The sequence below is a fragment of the Apostichopus japonicus genome, chromosome 23, assembly GCF_037975245.1.
Source record: "Apostichopus japonicus isolate 1M-3 chromosome 23, ASM3797524v1, whole genome shotgun sequence".
Lineage (NCBI taxonomy): Eukaryota > Metazoa > Echinodermata > Holothuroidea > Aspidochirotida > Stichopodidae > Apostichopus > Apostichopus japonicus.
Window position 1 is genome coordinate 7,280,423 of NC_092583.1, and position 18,898 is coordinate 7,299,320.

The following is an 18,898-nucleotide window of genomic DNA, read 5'->3' on the forward strand; positions in this document are numbered from 1 at the left end:
GCAGTCGCAGCAGTATCAGCCTCGGATGCAACTACAACAGCAACCAGCGTCCCCTCAACAACAGCAGCAGCCATTGTACCAGCAGCAACAACCTCAACAGCAACAACAACAGCGACCTGTACAGCAACAGCAACAGCAACAGCAATTATATGAACAAGAACAGGCACAGTCACAACAGCAACAGCATTTACATCAACGAGAACAGCCACAACAAGAGCAGACAACATACAAACATCGGCAGCAACATCCTCAGTTGCAACGACTTCAGCAACAGAGTCCAGGAGGGGAACCGCCTGCTATTAGTTTCTCTGAGGCCACGCCCCCTCCAAACACGTCAACCAACAGGAGTCTCCCATTTTCCAGCAGGGTGTGGGAGGGGTGGAATCAGCTAGGTCACCTGATCTCCAGAGTCTGGAACCGACAAGTGGACCGCCACCAGTGTATCCTACCTACAGTGATCGTATGAAGAACAAGCCACAACCTCTCTATCCCACATTCAGTGACAGACACAGGAGAGGCCATCCACGGATAGACGAGTCGTTTGCGAGCCCACCAAACGGGAATTACAAAACACTGTACGACAACAGGAGTGGTAATAGAGGAAGGGGTTCCTCAGGAAGGTAAGATTTGTGCAGTTGTTGAAAAGTGGAACAGTGAGGGGGGGGGGGAGGGGGTCTCTTAAAGCCTTTACAATCATATTTCATGTTAAGATATGGATTAAATCAAGAGTTTGGTTAGATTGTTACATTGGCTAAGAACACATTCTCTCTCTGTCTTGTCTAGTGTAAACATTTGTTTCAATTTCTCTCAAATCTACACAATATATGTTAGACTTTTTTGGTCAAATAGTTGGGATATGGGTGGGATAATATCTTTAAATTTAACATCAAATATAGTTAATTCTGCCGTAAAGGGCAATTGCATTGTCTTCTTCAAGGACTAAATGGGAACATAAAAAATAAAAAAATTCCCATCTTGGAGCAAGACATTTTGCCAAGTTCAAGTTAATAATAATGGGATAGTATCTTCAAATTTAACATCAAATAAAGTTAATTTTACCATAAAGGGCAATTGCCTCGTCTTCTTCGAGGAATAAAGGGGAACACCAAAAATTAAACTTTCCCATCTTGGAGCAAGACATTTTGCCAGGTATCGAATTAACAAATCCGTTTTTAATTTGCTTGATATAAAAACTGATTTGCCGACCTTTCAGCAGAGTCAATTGCCTGTGGCATTGCTTTCTTTAATCCTTGTTATTGAATCACTCAGTCGAGCGAGGTCAGTGGGTCATTCTTGTAGTTCCTAGCTAATGAGTATCTGTCATCCCCTCGTTCATATCTTCCGTTGCTGCTCGTGAAGTCATTTACTTTTATTTTTTATGGTACCCATTTCATTTCGAGAATGATGGTGAATGCTGGGAAGTATTTAATAGTCTGCTTTGTTGTGATATTTTGTTAGGACAAATCTTGAGGATTACAGTTTTGAACTCAGAGATGTTAAATAGTTTTTCATATCACAAGGTTCTCTGAAATGAAAAAGTAAGTAACCTAATTGAGCTGTTGTAAGAGAAAATTTTATTCCAACTGAAATTTGTTATCAATCGAAAATGTAATAAAAGGTAAAGCACAAGGAGTGATTTATTGAATAAAAATATAGCATTGAATTCCATATAAATGTACAATAAATGTAACAAGTTGGTTTTATTTAGGTTCAGTTTCCATGGTGACAGCTTACAGACAGTTTCTGATTGTTTAGATAGTTGCAAGTTTCCAAAATGTCATGATACCATTGATACAATGCTGAATGTTATGGTGTTAGGCAAGCTTGGTTAAAACTTAGGATTCTCTCAAGTATTCAGTGAACAGTCACATCTGTTTTCAAATTTAAAATCTTTGTTTAATTTGAAAAAAGAAAGTTAGTTTAACTAGACTTCAAGATGATTCATGCCTGCTCTTTCAAAAATCTGTTTTGCTTTATGTGAACTTTTTATCAAATATTTTTTTGTTGGTTAATGTGTTGATAATATTCTAATGTTTTGCTCTTAAGGTCAGTATAATTGTAAATATGGTATTTGAATATGATTATCTAAGAAATGACTTTGAAGTTAGTACAACTCACAAAGGCATATTTCATTCATCAGTTCTTGTGTATCCTGTATTATTTCATAAACTCTTCGAAATTCATCTGAGTATAAATTTGATTATTATTTCACAGTGACGGTTCTGCAGTTTCACCTAGTACTACAAGCCCAGTAAGACAGGCTGTGTCCCCTGCTGGTCCATCACCGATACAGAGTGGTCGAAGCACACCCTCTAACTTCTATCTCATGCCCCTCACTTCACCGTATGGAAGCAACAACTCTCTAGCAGGTAATTATCTCTCTACATGAATTCATAACTGCTGATGGATCTTATATCACACAGGAGTCCCAGGTCAAGACTTGGGCATTGTCAGATGGATTCAGTGTATGCTTTTACTGTGTGTCTCACTGTTCCATTAGCACACCACTTATTGAGGCTAAATCATTCATGATAGACTTTTCTCTATTTTTTTGTTCTTTTTCCAACAGATCCAAACAAGGAACATGTGAGGTTTGTGAAAGATTTGTCGTCATGGTGGTACAAGCCACACATCACCAGGGAAGACGGTAAGCAAACCTCTGGTATATTTTGAAGTGTATTGTTTAAGAAATCATTGAAATTCCCTCAGACTAATAGCCGAACATGGTTCGCTTCAAGGCAAAACTATATATATATTCACTGTTTGTCTAGTGTGTAAAACTAGTAGGTGACAATCGTGGCTACAATGTTATATACATTAACTGTTTGTGTAGTGTGTAACACTAATAGGTGATAATGGTAGCTACGATGTTATATATACTTACTGTTTGTGTAGTGTGTACCACTAGTAGGTGATAATGGTGGCTACGATGTGATATGTATTTACTGTTTGTGTAGTGTGTAACACTAATAGGTGATAATGGTGGCTACGATGTTATATATATTCACTGTTTGTGTAGTGTGTAACACTAATAGGTGATAATGGTGGCTATGATGTGATATATATTTACTGTTTGTGTAGTGTGTAACACTAGTAGATGGTAATGGTGGCCACAATGTGATATATATTTACTATCTGTTCTCGTCACTAGCTATACACCTGTTGCGTGATAAACAACCTGGTACGTTTGTGGTGAGGGATAGCAATTCTTTCCCAGGAGCATTTGGACTGGCTATCAAAGTTTCCCAAGCTCCAGTTAATGCACCTCCGAAAAAAGGTAAGAGATCAGAAAAAAATTGCAACAAGAAATAATTTGGTTTGGTAGGGATGCGAATCAAAATTTTCATTTTGTAATCATTTTACACACCCACTGAAAACAGGGCTTTTACCAGATGTTGAAGTTGAAAAAAACATATGTTCTGGAATGTCCAACATTTACCCTCATTATTTTCAACATGAACTTAAAAGAGGTTGCAATGAAGAAACAAGAGAAAAGTACAATTTTTTTTTTAATTTTATAAGCAGAGAATTTTCTTGATTATAAATCCACCTGCAGTGGATAAACATCACTTGGAGTTCTTTTTCAAATGACTTTTCAAACATGCATTTGTAGTGCGCAAGTTTTTGGAAACGGTAAATTCTTCAAGTTTTGATCGCTACAATCTCATTGTGGTGCAATAATCTTCAGAAATTTGGTTTTGTAACAAACAGAGTGATCAGTGTGTAAGCCATGGGTAATATGGTTACACTTATATTATTCATCAACAGCATTGATATTATCCAATTAGAATGTCGCCTATGTTTAACTGTATAGATGTTTCCATGGTACTTAGTGAATAATGAAAGAAAATCCAGGCAAGATGTATCCTTATATCACTCTATTATTAGTTAATGCTTGCCAAAGGTTTCAAAAGACTTTCTCACAAATAAAATCTTGGAGGAAAAATGCCCAGGTTGCAATTACTAATATTATTAATAATTTTATATCTTGTGGAAAAGGCAGGATATACCATGTCATTACCATGTGAGATTGGCACCTAGATTTTTGCTCTTAATAGGGAATGATTATTATGAAAGTACTCCTGTTTCACAAGTTTGGTTGTCATATTTAAATGGTTTTAAGGAAAGTCAAATATCTGACATAGTGTTACTAAACTGGAACACAAATATGAAACTTAGAAAATAGTAAGAGTTGTCTTCATGAAGTAGTGAAATAGCAGGAGTAGAGTGAAGTGTGAATACGTAGTAATGTAGGAAAACCTTGTGAAGTTACCTTATGGAGTTACTTAACAGAGATAATAAAATCAGAAAAAAAAAACAGAATATAATACCCAACATACCCTCCAAGCTTTCACCCACAAGAGGAGGGTTGAAGGAACTAAATACCAAAACATTTGTAAAACTGTAATCTGAAAGTCTTATTATGAAGTGCTGACATGAGTATCAGTGCAACATCAAATATTTCAGAAAGATTGAGATGGATTGACTGATGGTCTAAATCGATCATGGATCATTTTACATCCCAACAGGTGGAGATCCAGGGAATGAGTTGATCAGACACTTTTTGATTGAACCCAACACGAGAGGTGTAAGATTGAAAGGCTGTACCAACGAACCAATCTTTGGCAGTCTTTCTGCATTGATTTACCAACACACCCTCACTCAGCTTGCCTTACCCTGTAAACTAGTCCTACCTGATGTTGGTAAGTTGAGAACATTTATCTATTATCTCCCAAGATGGGTGAAATATTTGTTATGAAAGGTTAACAAAATCTATAACGCCACCAGACTTCATATGCAATGCAAAGTTGGTCAAGTGTTTATTATGCTTACTATCCATGTATAACCAGTGTGTTACCTTAGTTACTCCATGTATAACCAGTGTGTTACCTTAGTTACTCCATGTGTAACCAGTGTGTTACCTTAGGTACTCCATGTATAACCAGTTAGTTACCCTTAGTTACTCCATGTATAACCAGTTAGTTACCCTTAGTTACTCCATGTATAACCAGTTAGTTACAGGGATGTAAGTCTTCCGTATTTTTACGGAAATCCGGTTTTTTTTTAAATTCCAATAAGTCTTCCGTATTTTTACGGAAATCCGTTTTTTTTTAATTCCTATAAAGTTCCACAACGCGGCAAAAATGCCTGGCCCGTTGCAGCAAGCTAACTTCAATTTTCACTCATCGATCACTCAAAATACCATTTCCACTTTCGCATCATCGCATTGCACCGTACAACATTTTGCCATGTGAATATCGTTGCGTACGTGCGAACTTCAAATCCTTATAGCTCATTTCTGTCGTTGAAAAACCTTGCCTAATTCATGTTGATTGGACTGCTAATTAATATCTTCGTAACTGCTGGTGCTCGACATAAGTTTTGGAATTAACGCTTGTGATATTTGTGAGCGGCGGAAATCTACGGGATACGCATATGAAAGTCGATATTTGTGTTCGCATTCGAATGTGAGACTGTTTTTTATTCCGTAGTTCGCTGCGACGTATTCGTAACTTTGAGCTAGCCTAACATAACGATAGTGTGTAAGTAGTAAGAACTAGGGGTAGGATGTGTTAGCGCTAATACTTCTAATCTAGCCTAACATACAGTAACGATAGTGTGTAAGTAGTCAGAGCTAGGAGTAGGATGTGTTAGGACGGCATTCATCTGGGGTCTCCCAATATTTTTCCGGTTTTTTTTTTGGGCTGCACTTACATCCCTGTAGTTACCCTTAGTTAATCCATGTATAACCAGTGTTTACCTCAGATAGTGGCTGTCAAAACCCACAGTACCTCTGCAGACTGTCCAACCACACATTATAGTTTCATACATCCCAGACATCAACAGGAAAGGAATTTTCATTGTTGATTTACTTGTAACTGTATAAAACTATAAACTGTAGAAACCATGAGATCAATTTTGTTGTTGTTGAGAAGAACATAAAAAGCGGCAGGATAGATTTAAAGAAAATTATGGTGACTCTATAGATACTTACATGTGTAAATGAGGAATTAAATTGTATATTTTACTTAATCCTCAATAAGAAATTAAGACAGATATGATTTGAAAAGGTTGTACACTGCAGCAAAAATTGTAACTTGCACTGCCACATTTGTGGCTGTGTGAACTGTCAATGAGGGGAGAAGCATGTAATTGTTTGAGACCTGGAAGGAATTTCAAAAATCTACAAGTGTAGGGGAAAGTAAAGATCTGACATTTAGTTAGCAAAGGATTGCGTTTCTAAGCCCTGAAGCCTGAACTAACAGACATATATTAGCAGCATGAAAAGGATATAAATGTGTTGAGGCAGCAGAATATTGAAGCAACTTTTAATACAGTTCAGTTTTGATTACCCAAAAATTGAAAAAGAATCATATTTCTCAAAAACCAAAGTATAACATCATTCATTTAGGGGATTTAATGTGTATGCTGTTGTAATGTCTGCAAGCTTAGGTGAAATCAGGTGAGTATGAGGTCAGCAATTGATAAATGCTAAACAACTTCAGTTAAAGTGAATTTTTTTTTATAGAAAGTGGAAGGGACATGTTTGTGGCAATGGCTGGAGTACATGTTGCAAGACTTTGTGTCTATAGACTTGATAGGGGTTAATCATGCATTTTTTAAAGTTTTTAATGGTTGTAGTAGTGGGAAATTGTGTGTGTTGAGTAGTAATTTAGGCTAAGGTTCATTGTTAATGGGGGAAGCCAATACTTTTAAGACTGGGAGTGGCTGTTGCTGAAGTAGGTGGACTGGAATAGGTGGAATAGAGGTTGCAATGTAGTGTTGGGAGGGATTCATCTTTATAGTAGTGGGAGAGGCTCATTTAATTAGTAGTCTATTCGACTGTTATTGGCAGTAGTTTGATTGGTAACCTTTGTGTGGTAGTTGGAGGGACTAAGTTCAGGTGTTTGCGGTATTGGAATGGTTATGGTCTGTGGTAGTGGGAGGAGGTGCTAATGTCTGTAGATGTGGGAAGCATTAGATAAAAAGGAAACCTCAAGTTTTTGTTGTATTTATTCTTCAGATCCAGCTGGAGGAGTTGACTCCCCGGATGCCATTGACCCTAAAAATCAGCTGCAGCATTGCTTCAGCAAGGAGCTGGTAAGTACAACAAACATATAAACAAAATCAGATAAAAAGAAAATCAATACAGTACTCACAGCAGGGAATCTGGGAAAATGAAAGGTATCTCTCATCTCCCTTATCATTATGATTATTATTATTATTATTATGCTTATTATTATTATTATGCTTATGATTATAAACTATTGTTCTTTTCTCCCCTCTAGCATGCAGTGTGCTGTATCTTCAGTGTGTGGACATGGAATCACTGACCGGCCCAAGTGCAGTAAGGGAGGCCATAACGAGGGTCATGAATCAGAAGGATAGGCCAAAAGGGGTCAAAGTTTACTTTAAAGTTTCTCTGAAAGGTGTGACCCTGACAGACAGTGGGAGGAAGTGTCTGTTTTAAAATGAATGTTTCATGAAATAGTTTATTTGGAAGAATTTTTGGAGTCTTTTTTTTTTTGGTGGGGGGGGGAGGAGGTGAGTAGAGGGTAGGTGAATGGGGACTGAAGGGGGGAAGGGAGCTGTGCTACAGACTGATGTTGCACACTAACCATATTTTTTAAAGAAATCAGTGCAGTTGGATCTTTCCTTGTGCAACAGTTTCTGTGAGAAAGAATTCACCTCAAACATGCATCTTGGGAAAAGCATGCAGATTGTTTCATCAACACATTAATTGGTAATAAATTATCCAGCATCACCTCATTGACAACAATACACCATTGTCAAATTGTTGCACAAATACAACGATGCATTGCATATTTTGTACATGTAAACTCAGCATTTCACCAACATTTTTTTATAACAGAAACAGAAGCAGCAAATATTACTTTGTTAAATTCAAACATCAATTTATTTCTTGACTGACAGCATCAGCAATGGTTATAGAATTTTCTATTTTGTTCCATATTTTGTTACTTTCATGAATGTCTCCCACTATATATTTTATATTTGATACCCTTTGACCTCTCATTTTAAAAAATGTATTTTTTTCTTGGCCTCCAGACTATTTTTCCGTAAACATTACCCAGTGGAGTCCATCTTGTACTGTGGAATGGATCCCGGTTCCAGAAAGTGAGTAATTCTGTTTTTCCTCAACTACTCTACTGCTCTGCCTTAACCCTGCTCTCACAAATGCATGGTTTTTGTGCAATCTGCTGGTTATCATGGTCTTATGTCATGTTGGGTTCTTCCATCTTTCATTCAAATTTCATTTTGTGGATAGAAAAGCAAAAGTGTGTGAATGAGTTTTAGTGGTACAGTGCTATCAAGGGTGTTGATATGTAGTGCAAAATGTTTTCCAAATCTGGGTGCACCTTCTGGTAAGACCATTCATTGATAGAATCATTTTTCCTTTTAAGTCTGCTTGAATCTTCAAGTAATGTCAAAAGCAAAGAAGAAAAAAAGAAAGAAAGGAAGGAAGAAGAAAAAAGAAGTAAACCAGGGAAAGTTTGGAAGGGGTACTAACATGGAACTATTGAACAATGGAACAATAGAACAATGGAACAATTGAAGCCTCAGGCATTCTGGCTGTGCAATATATAGATGGAATTCTAAGATGGTCTAAATTGCAAAAGTTAAAAGATTCATGATGTATGTTTCTAAGAAGAAACATATCGCTTGGTTGACAAGAATCATGAAATGTGAGAATTCAAGATAAGATGGAGATTGTCGTTTACATAATCCTTTTAGTTTCAAGAGCTTTTGTTCCGCAGTTAGTAGTTTCTATGGCTCTACTTTCAGAATAATCTTCTTTTTTTTTGTAATGGTGGAATTTTTTAATTAAGAGTCGCTGCTTTATTCTCTTTGTATGTTTTTTTTTGCTCTTCTTGAAATAACCTTCAAAGACCTCTAAACTAAATACTAATACCTCATCATGCATAGACGAAGTCTTTGTTTCACTTTCCACTAAACAGTATAAGTTTATTAAGGTCGTTTACCTTAACTCAGAGTTTGTCTGCACAACTTCCGTCTTTCCCTTACACTGTTTTGAACAAATCTGTTGTTCACATCACCCTATAATGTGTCTACCCTTCTGTGTGCTGTAGCTGCATGCTATTTCTTCAGACACAGAGACTCCTCTTGTTTCCTAAACCTTTCCATCCTCTCCAGCTGATTTCTCCTTCCTGCATCCTTCCTGCGTCATACATTTCTCCCAATTGATAAGTGACAGCGGCTTAAGTCAGTTTCTTGTGTTTACAGCTTAATTTCTCTCCTCATCAAAAATTGCTTTAATAATAAACATGTGTTGTAAATTGTTATCACCTCTTTGTGAGAACCTGTTTAGGCTAACTCCAGATAAAAACTTTGTCTTTTTGAACAAAAAAGCCTATCCAGATTTAGTGACTCTGGTAAGAGAACAATTAGTTATTGGAGGTAACCAGCTACTACTTTTAGTTAATCCTTCAAAAAGGATATTTCTACATTTATTTTTTCACTTGGCAGAAATATCATCCTTGTATTATTTGTCAAGCACTCTGCATTAACCCTGAATGCTGTACTAGCTGTATTAAATTGACTAGTCCACTAAGATACCTTTCTCATATTCTTGACAACATGGGCCACCTTTCTGTTAGTTTGATAACAGAACTGATCATGTTTTGATTGGTGACACATCCTTCCACACTATCATGTTATCACAAAGTCAATGATGTAATTTGCAGAGTGACTCCTCTAGCAAGTCAGTATTATTTAGGTCCTTAACACATTCCTACCAGACCTACCTCAATTTGCAGACCAAAGTCTGTTCAGGGATTAGTATTGTTAATTCTCCACTTAATTTCGCCATCTCGAGGAATTGGAAGAAATATGCCATAGTCTGCGAAACAATTCACTCATTACTTGGTTGAAACGCTAGTGAATTTGTTGGGAAGTGCCCTAGTTTTGCATATTATGTTGGGTAGTCAGATGCAACCATGCTGGTTTGATAAGTGCGAACACACATCTGATATTAGTGCTAGCTTAATCCTTACGGTCCATGTACTTATGGTATTAACATATTTATTCCAACCCACCTCTAAATCCCATCTAATCATTAAGCCTGCACCTCTGCAGCAAGTCAAAAGGCCAAGAAAAGTCCACATTGATGGTAACATTGGGACATTGTGGAATGGAAAAAGAAAATGTCATTATTATTGGTCTCTCATGGGCGCTCCTAACTGCTTGCCTAACACATTCCAATGCTCTGCTATTCAATTTCAGGTTTCCAAGAATGGAAGGCCAAGACAGCCCTGATGCCAAGTAAGTAAATACTAAAGCTCGCTGTAGAGACGGAAATAACGAATGAAAATGCAAACAGGCTGGATAAATAATACCTGAAATGTAGATACCTTCCGTGTGATGCTTGTATCGTCTGCCGGCCCTATAAAATGATGTTTGTTACAGTCTGTGGAGGGTTTGTGCACATTGTGATCATTGATATTAGGAAGGCGAGGCAAATTCTAGCTGCAATGGGTGTGACTTTTCATCAACAACTGTACGATGATGCTTTTGAGGTTTCTGACCCCAGTAAATAAAAGTGAGTTTGTTGGTGAATGTACTCCAGGGAAAGTACTCCAGCAATATAACATTGCCTGATTTCAAGCTTATAATTGACACATACATACATATATATTTAAGTTTTGATTAAATTCTTACACAAATGATCAGTGTGGTGTTTCCATAAATTCGTCTAACCCTTTTCATATTATCTGCTTGTCTTCTTTTTTGGATGGAGAAGGGGGTGGGGTAAGGTGGGTGGGTGGTCAAGATTATGAGGGGGGCATTGGGAGGGAGATTGAGGCTTGAAAGTTAGCTATTAGTTATAGAGGGGGCACTAGCTGTTGTTGGTGTACTAGTGCTAACATTGTGTTTGTTTAGTTCACACTATTTACAATGTTATTTTCCACATGATTCTCTGGATCAAGAGATGTAGGGGAGGAATGGCTACAAATCGCAAAACAAAAAGCTGCACAAGCAATTTGTGACAATTTCAAAGGTTGTCAATCCTGTATGTCTTTCACAATTTACCCATCTTCCTCATTTTAGTTTTTCCTCGTTAAAACCTCTTTAGCAGTACCCATCCACTCGCCCCGGTGGGGTTGCTAGTTCCCAAATGAAGGTACAGCTTTCCCTCACAATGCAGCAAACTATCTTCTTTGTGGCATATTTTGCCTCTTGCTAGAAGTAAAGTGTGCTGAAAGTGATGGAAACTTACAAATTAAGAAAGCTTTTCAATCCCACTGAATTTTCTCTTTTTCCGTTATTCAGGTGTTTTGGTTTCGTCTCTCGTAAGCCGGGCAGTCTCACAGACAACCAGTGCATGGTTTTTGCCGAACACGAAGTGGAGCAGCCGGCTTCGGCCATCGTTAGTTTTGTCACCAAGGTTCTCCTCGGTTCAAAGCAGATCAAGACGCCGTGAGCGACAGTAGAGGAAGGAATTAGTTTGAACTTTTATAACGGCTGAAATATTAATTGAGCGGTGTAAAGTGATGAATATTCATGATTGTATTATGCTATATTAAATACTACAGTGACTTTAGTAACCTCTTCAATTAACTAAACCACTGAATGGACTCGGGAGTCAAGGAAGTGCCTAAATGTGACACATTGAAATTTATTTTATATGGAGGTGTTTCTACAACATTTGTGAACTTCTGTAAAAAGTTAAAATAATTGTCAACAATTCAGTATTCAATAGTTTGCGTGCAGCATTTCTTGTACAGTGCTTTTCCAAATGTTAACTGCATACACCTTGTCTATTGTTAGTCAAATAAGGTAAATATGTAACAACCACAAAACAAATAAAAAAAAAGGAAAATATTTAAATTGCATAAAAATCAAGTTGCAAAGGTTGGAGTTTTGTTTTCAATAATAAAAAGCTGTTGTTTCTAGTGCTGAACTAACCATGAATTGCTACAAGTTTCTGTTAGTACTTCTTATAAACTATGAATCTAAGATCGTTGATTCAGGGAGTTTGATTGTGGTTGGTGCTTTTAGTTTTCAACCTGTACGCTTTTTAATAATTTCTTCATCTTTAAAGTTATTCCAAAAGACCTTTGCATAACCTTCATTTTTTTTACAAGAATTTGAGAGATAAATTCTCGGGAATTTTTTTGTAAACATAGGAAGATTAGATATTTGGATCTGGAGTATGCCTTATGTAATACAACAACAAAAAGTGTCACTGAACATTTACATTCAGTATTTTTGATGCATTTATCCAACTTGTTGCTTTTACTTGAATGTTTCCTCCAGTTATACTAGATTCTAATTCTGGACTGTATTTGGCTATAGTGAGCTTTTAATCTAACCTTAAAGGTAAGGAAAAAATAAGGCCAACTTATTCAAAAAAGGTGCATGTCTAATGATACTGTAGTTAACATATCGAAGAGGATCGCACCCTTTCAAGTTTATGCAAAATAGCATTCTTTTCCTGTACCATCATATTATTGGAGAGTTAGCTCTGAAATGCAAAATATATAGTGAGTAACTTTAATATTATTTCTAACTTAATTGGATTCTGACTAATTTAAGAATAATTGTATGTTATAACTCATAGGTTTGTATGATTGTCTAACTAACAATTTACTCTAAGAATGATATTAATATAAAGCTGATACAAATATGGTTTGCATCTTTGAAACGATATGTGTGCTGTGTGCCAGTCTTCCCACATTGTGGGAAGACAAAAAAAGTGTAGTGAAGATTTTAGAAACCAAAGACAACATATATGCTACATAGAATATACACAGTAACCATTTTAAAAGATTATAAACAACAAACTGGTGAAAGAAAGTCATATTTAAGAAGCAAACCCTTGGCTTGGGCCAAAATAGGTTACCACTTTTAAAGAAACTTCTTTGTTTTTTTTCCATCAAGAAATGAATTTATCCATTTGTCTTTTGTTTTATAGAAAAAGCAGGGGGTGGGGGTGGAGGTAAACAACTATTTTTGGCCAAACCCCAAAGCAAACTAATTTTTTTGACTTTCAAGATAAAATTTTTTTTAACCATTATTGTTTTAGTTTGATAGTTCAGAGTGTAAAATATTTTATTAGATGATGATTTTATAACGTGGGGTGATACTTTGTTTTGCATCATATCAGTTTCTTGTTTTCTATAAAAAATTTAGTTTGTATGTTACAAGGAAAATAAAAAAGAGCTTTGCGTAGAATGTAATTTTAAATGCTTTTGCTTAAATATGTGCATGAAAAGTAAACAAGGTGTACAAAGAAACCGACATAAATGTATATCACGCCCTGGCTATTTATTTATTGTGTACAGCATTTACTTTTTTTTTGTGTTGTGTTAAAATGCCATGTTATATTTTGGATTTGTTTAGCATGCTGACAGAATTGTAACAATATGTTTTTAAATATCTTATGTCGTGACTTGTGTGGCATATGTATGGTTAGAAAAAGGATAAATGAATTGATTTGTAAAAAATGGAATTAGTAATGGTTATAGTTATTGAGCTACTAACCTTGGAATGGTTATGTAATAGATACTTCAAATGTAGAATGGTTTTATGAAAGTCATTTAGATGTAGATATTGTAGAAAGAAAACGAAAAGTGAAGATCCGAAGAATGAGACATAACTCACGATGAATAGTGGTAGAGCTGCATCTTACAAGTTAAATGATGGAGTACCCATTCCTGGAACCTTGCAGAGATGGACAATTATGGGACAAAGGAGCATACAATCACCAAATAGAGTGACCATGATCATCAGGGGTGGGGGGGGGACCAATGGCCATGCAGAGGACACATGATGGGTCATGAGGGATTCAATTTATGCAGGAATGTTAGTAGGAGGGCCATATTGAAGTTGTTTGAGGTAGTGATGCATTTAGAAAGATGAATGGTAAGATCCAGGAAGAAAATGCAAAGCGATCATTTGATCTCATCATCTTGAAAGCTTTGAACAAGGGAGGATGGTGGTCTCAGATGAATGGAGAGGTGCAATGGAGGGGAAGGAGGGGCTGCAGGTGACTGAGCATAGGAAGTTAGAATACCAACAAGATGAGGATCATGCTAAGATCGAGATGGGTTTTTTTTGCGTATAAGATGTGGAAAAAGGTTGTGAAACCTACCCCATCTATCCCCTGCCCCCTCCCCCATGCAAGGATACAGAAATGAATATCGTCCAGGGGTAAAGAAGAGAAAGGGTAATTCAGCTGTAGCCTTACTTTTGTTCTTGCCCTTTCAAGGTTTACTGGTATAGGTTAATGTCTAGAGTCACACATGTTGTCTGTCCTTTTGAATTATATTTGTTTTGTTTTTTTAATTTTAACCAATCAGGTTCAAGCGGTTAATGTATTCATGTTATTCTTAACCCCCCCAATGAAGTATATTGGCTCAACGAAATAACATCTTAAGCTTTTCCAAAGACCATTACATATAGCAAAAGTTTTGGTTTTTCTTCTCATTTCATCTTGTTATTGAGACTAGTGAGCAACAGGCTGTATTCGACTCACAAGTTGTAAGGGACAATATAATATGTCCATGTTTATGATATCCATGTTATAATATTTGCAGGCTCCTTATTAAAGATCTTACCATACCATAGAATTTGAAGATAACGATAACATTTGTTTGTAAAGAGCTTCTCCCAGGATTGAGTGCATTATTTTTGAATAAAATGCTACACAGAAAACATATTTTATCTCCATTATTTTCTCTCGTTTTTCTCTATTGGTTGAGTTCCTAAGATTTCATTGGTCGTAATTAAAGGCAGTGACTCGTCAATGTAAACAATTTCTTGCATCCAACTGTCTTTTTATTCTCGATTGAGACAATATATCCCTATATGAGACAATATATCCCTATATGAGACAATATATCCCTATATGAGACAATATATCCCTATATGAGACAATATATCACACAACTGCATATAGCAAACTCACCTAATCTACTGCATTAAATATGGTTATAATAGTAGTAATAAGAACGGCTTCCAAAATCCTTAAAAAATGATTCACACCCTGGACCGGCTTATGCAGTCTGGGTGGGTAAGCGTCAGACATGCAATTAAAGCAAAACACTGGAAAGAAAGGAACAAAAAAAAAAGAAGCTTACCTGTGTTTGTAGGATGGTATACAAACATGAAATGTACCAGTGATACCTGTGATTTGCTCTGTGGTTAAGTTCTATCCTTCAAGTTTGTGATTTAATTGCTGGCTTTTATCAAATTTTGCAAGAAATATATCTTTGTTATGCTTGTATAGTTTCTTGAGTCAATATATTAGTCTCAGCAAGGAACAACATTCCCTAACTTCGTACAAATCTTACATTTTGAGGTGTAATTCGGGTAAATGCCTCAGAGTACAAATTTTAGCTGGTTTCGTCGATACTGTTTGGATTAAAATTACGCTCGGAAAAGTGATTACATGTTTGACTATCAAACACGACAGACATTTTCTATCCAGGCATGAGACTCTTCCGCGGAAACGCGGATTTCCGATTTTTTTTTTTTTTCATTCTCGCGTTTTTTCTCGTAATTCGCGTTTTTTATTATTTTTTTTATTAATTTTTTTTATTAATTTTTTTTTTTTTTTTTTTTTTAATATTTTTTTAAATATTTTTTTGGCCGAACATGCTGGACTGTGAAGGGAAGGAACACCGAATTTGACCAGTGGTGGAATCAAGTAGCACAAAGCAAGCAAAAAAGCCTTTTTTTGGTTCAAAAAAGCTAATGGATAAATTATACAAGCAGAAATTCCACACTTTTTTGGCGAGTTACGTGATGTGATAGATTCCATCTAGAGTCCACCATTTTGCATTTAAGCCCTCCTTACCTGACAAAAAAATTCCCCCCTCCCCTTAAACCCCTCCCCTAGGATGGCGATCGATAAATTTCAGATTTTTTGCCCCGGCTCAGTCTCATCCCTGTCTATCAGTGCAGCTACGTATGTATAAAACAAAAGGCTCTACGCGAAGTTAGGAAACACGTGACGTCACCGAAACCCACCACACCACCTAACCGGAAGTACGACTCTCTCTGTAACGCTTAGAATGGAATTATAAACGCGGTATCTAATTTAACCATTGGCATTCTAAAGTAGTCACTTTAAATGACAGCTAAGTTTTTGCCACTTGACCTGTCATAGCAGGGGCGTATCCAGGGGGGGCGTCGGGGGCGCGCGCCCCCTGGGTAAGAAAAAGAGGAGAAAAAAAAAGAGACGAAAAAAGGAAAAAAGAGGGGGGAAAAGAGGAGGAGGAGGAAAGGAAGGAAGGGAAAAGAAAAAGAAGAAAGAGAGAAAAGAGGGAGTAAAAGAAAAACGCCAAGACATCGGGAAGAGAAAGAGGAACAATGACATCATTACAGCGCTGATCCCTATTATATACACAGAGTAGCCAGTGACGGATCAAGGATTTCGGAAGGGGCGTGTGCCTCACCCTACCCCTTACACCGACAACTCCATTTTTCCTCTCTCACTCATGATCTGTATATATACTATATATGGTCTATCATAACGCGTGTGTGTGTATACGCCTTAAACAATTGTAGAATTGTGCTATGAAACCAACTCTGGCTGGTCTCGAACTCGACCGTGTCGTCGGGGAACATGACGCATTTCGGGAAGGGGGCGACCGCCCCCCCCCCCCTTCAGCATATTTTTTTTTTATGATATCGCTAGTAATTTCAAAATAGAAAGTGCTTAGATGCACTAACAAGGCCTGGGAAGCGTCATTTCCAGCGATCTGGGAGGCATTTTCTGCCAAAATTTGCTTGTACGCTTCGCGCCAACTTATGGTGGCGCTACGCTTAGATAATTTGCCTACAGGCTTCGCCCCTACCTTGGCAAATTCCTCGCTACTCGCATGTTCGAATTTGTAAAGCAAATAGCAGATATCACATGATCAGTGAGCATGAAAATGGCGTTCCAGGATGTAAAGCCTCAAAGCTGTCCGACTTGCCCGAAAAAAATAACCAAAATTTTTCGCGCGTTCAACATTAATATCGATATCGTATAAGCAAGCATCGGTTATTACATCGCATGCCATCGTGTACCGTACGGTCCGTGAAAGTTGCGCAGTATACCGCGGGATGCTAATGTAAACAACCAAATGTCTTATGTAGATGGAGAAAAAGCATGTAGGTCCAATTATGTCAAAACTCTCTTTTACATTAGTAATGGCGACCCCCCCCCCCCCGCCTCCCACGCCTATGTGTATAGTGTTCGTTTTCGGATATATCTGCTATTTTTTCATTTACTTCAACCAAGTTTTGTAATAGCCGTTAAAAGAGGTTGCAATATTTCTACACCAAAAAAGTATCTGTGTCTGAATATTCGAAAATTTCTGACCAACATTCTTCATCACACTTCCCTCTACTCGTGCAATTTTAACCGGTCTGTTTGGGGTTGAAGGAGGTTTTTCTATATTGGTTGTCTATAGATGAAATTTTGTACAACATTATGGGTATGGTTTGAAGTGAGTTTATTCACGAGAAATGGAAATTTTCAAATTCTCAACGAATAATGGGCTTAAAACCTTCAAAAGTGGGGCTGACGGATATTGTGGGCCGCGACGTAGAATCACTCATAAAAGCAATAATCCACAGGACATGCGATGAGTTCGAACATGATTTATGACTGGTGACAATCTTCAAAAAGATTATGGAGGGAAAAAAAAAACTATTGGGAAATACTTGGTTCTCAGGCAAAATGTGTTCATGTGGTTGGTCATTTTCAAGCCCGAGAAGTGCCATTTCCGGTGATCTGGGTGGTATCAAAACAAGAAATTTTCTTGTAGGCTGCGCTCCAACCGATGGTGGCGCTCCGCTTAGATAGTAATTCGCGCCCCCAGGTTAGAAAATCCTGGATACGCCCCTGCATAGCCAACATATAATCAGTAGCCGATTGATTTTCGATTATCATACCGTCTTTGAGCTTGTGCATTTCCCCAGTCACATTCTCCTATCATGGTGAGATCTGCACATTTTAACGAGGTTGTAAAGTATCCTAAACTATCTCCAATCCTTACCTTCAATTTTTTTCCCCTTCGAATCTTATCCCTTCCGCTCCCCACCCACAAGAAAAGTAGTCGCAGTATTGTCCTTATATATAATGTTATGCTTTTCTACGGATCTGCGAAGCTCTATCCGAAGGACGAATGGATGAACACCGATTTACACCAAGCTTTCATTTTAATAATTGTTAGTAGAAACAGAAACAATCGCACAAATAAAATAAATATTGCAAAGTAAAGTCCGTCTTTTTCTTTTCTTCATGAACCCTATAAAACGATAGATATATCAAATATTATAAGAATTAGCTCTAGATTGATGACTGCCTACTTCTTACACACAAAATCATGAGGCGTACGTGTATACGCGTATGTGGACTGCTTAAAACCATATTTCTAATACGGAAAGACATTAACAGTTATGTTTCACTTTCAGTAAGAAGTTCAGTATAGGGCCTATACACTGAAAACTTAAATTGGTTCACCGACTAACATAACGTTAGTCCATCTGGTGCCTCTCCCGACTAACATAGCCTTGGTCAGTTGCTATACCGACTAATTTATTCCTTAGTCAGTTGGATTTCTTAGTCGGTCATCTTAGTCCGTCAGCTTAGTCGATCAACAATTTCTTAGTCGGTAAATGTATATTAGTCAGTTACATTAGTTGGTGACATTAGTCGGTCTTTACCGACTAATTTATATGAGCCACCGACTAGTTTATAGCAGGTTTTACATTAGTCAGGATGGTGCCTCTCCCGACTAACCTTTCTTAGTCCATATCGACTGACTAGTTGCACCGACTAGATTCACTGAAAGAAGTAAACCCGACTAGTTTCACTGACTAGCATCACTGAAAGAAAAGAGAGAAGAAGAAACACAAA

General features: G+C 37.2%; 1 protein-coding gene across 1 annotated transcript; it reads left to right on the top strand.

Moving 5' to 3' along the window:
• The first annotated feature begins 320 nt into the window (after window positions 1-320).
• On the top strand, window positions 321-14,700 carry LOC139964479 (tensin-3-like). Its single transcript, XM_071966069.1, is given in 11 exon segments — window positions 321-620; window positions 2,215-2,369; window positions 2,570-2,647; window positions 3,152-3,277; window positions 4,530-4,707; window positions 7,002-7,065; window positions 7,068-7,101; window positions 7,290-7,458; window positions 8,071-8,139; window positions 10,267-10,305; window positions 11,314-14,700. Coding segments are annotated over 11 exon segments (1,221 nt in total). The 5' UTR covers window positions 321-462; the 3' UTR covers window positions 11,465-14,700.
• The last annotated feature ends 4,198 nt before the right edge of the window (window positions 14,701-18,898 follow it).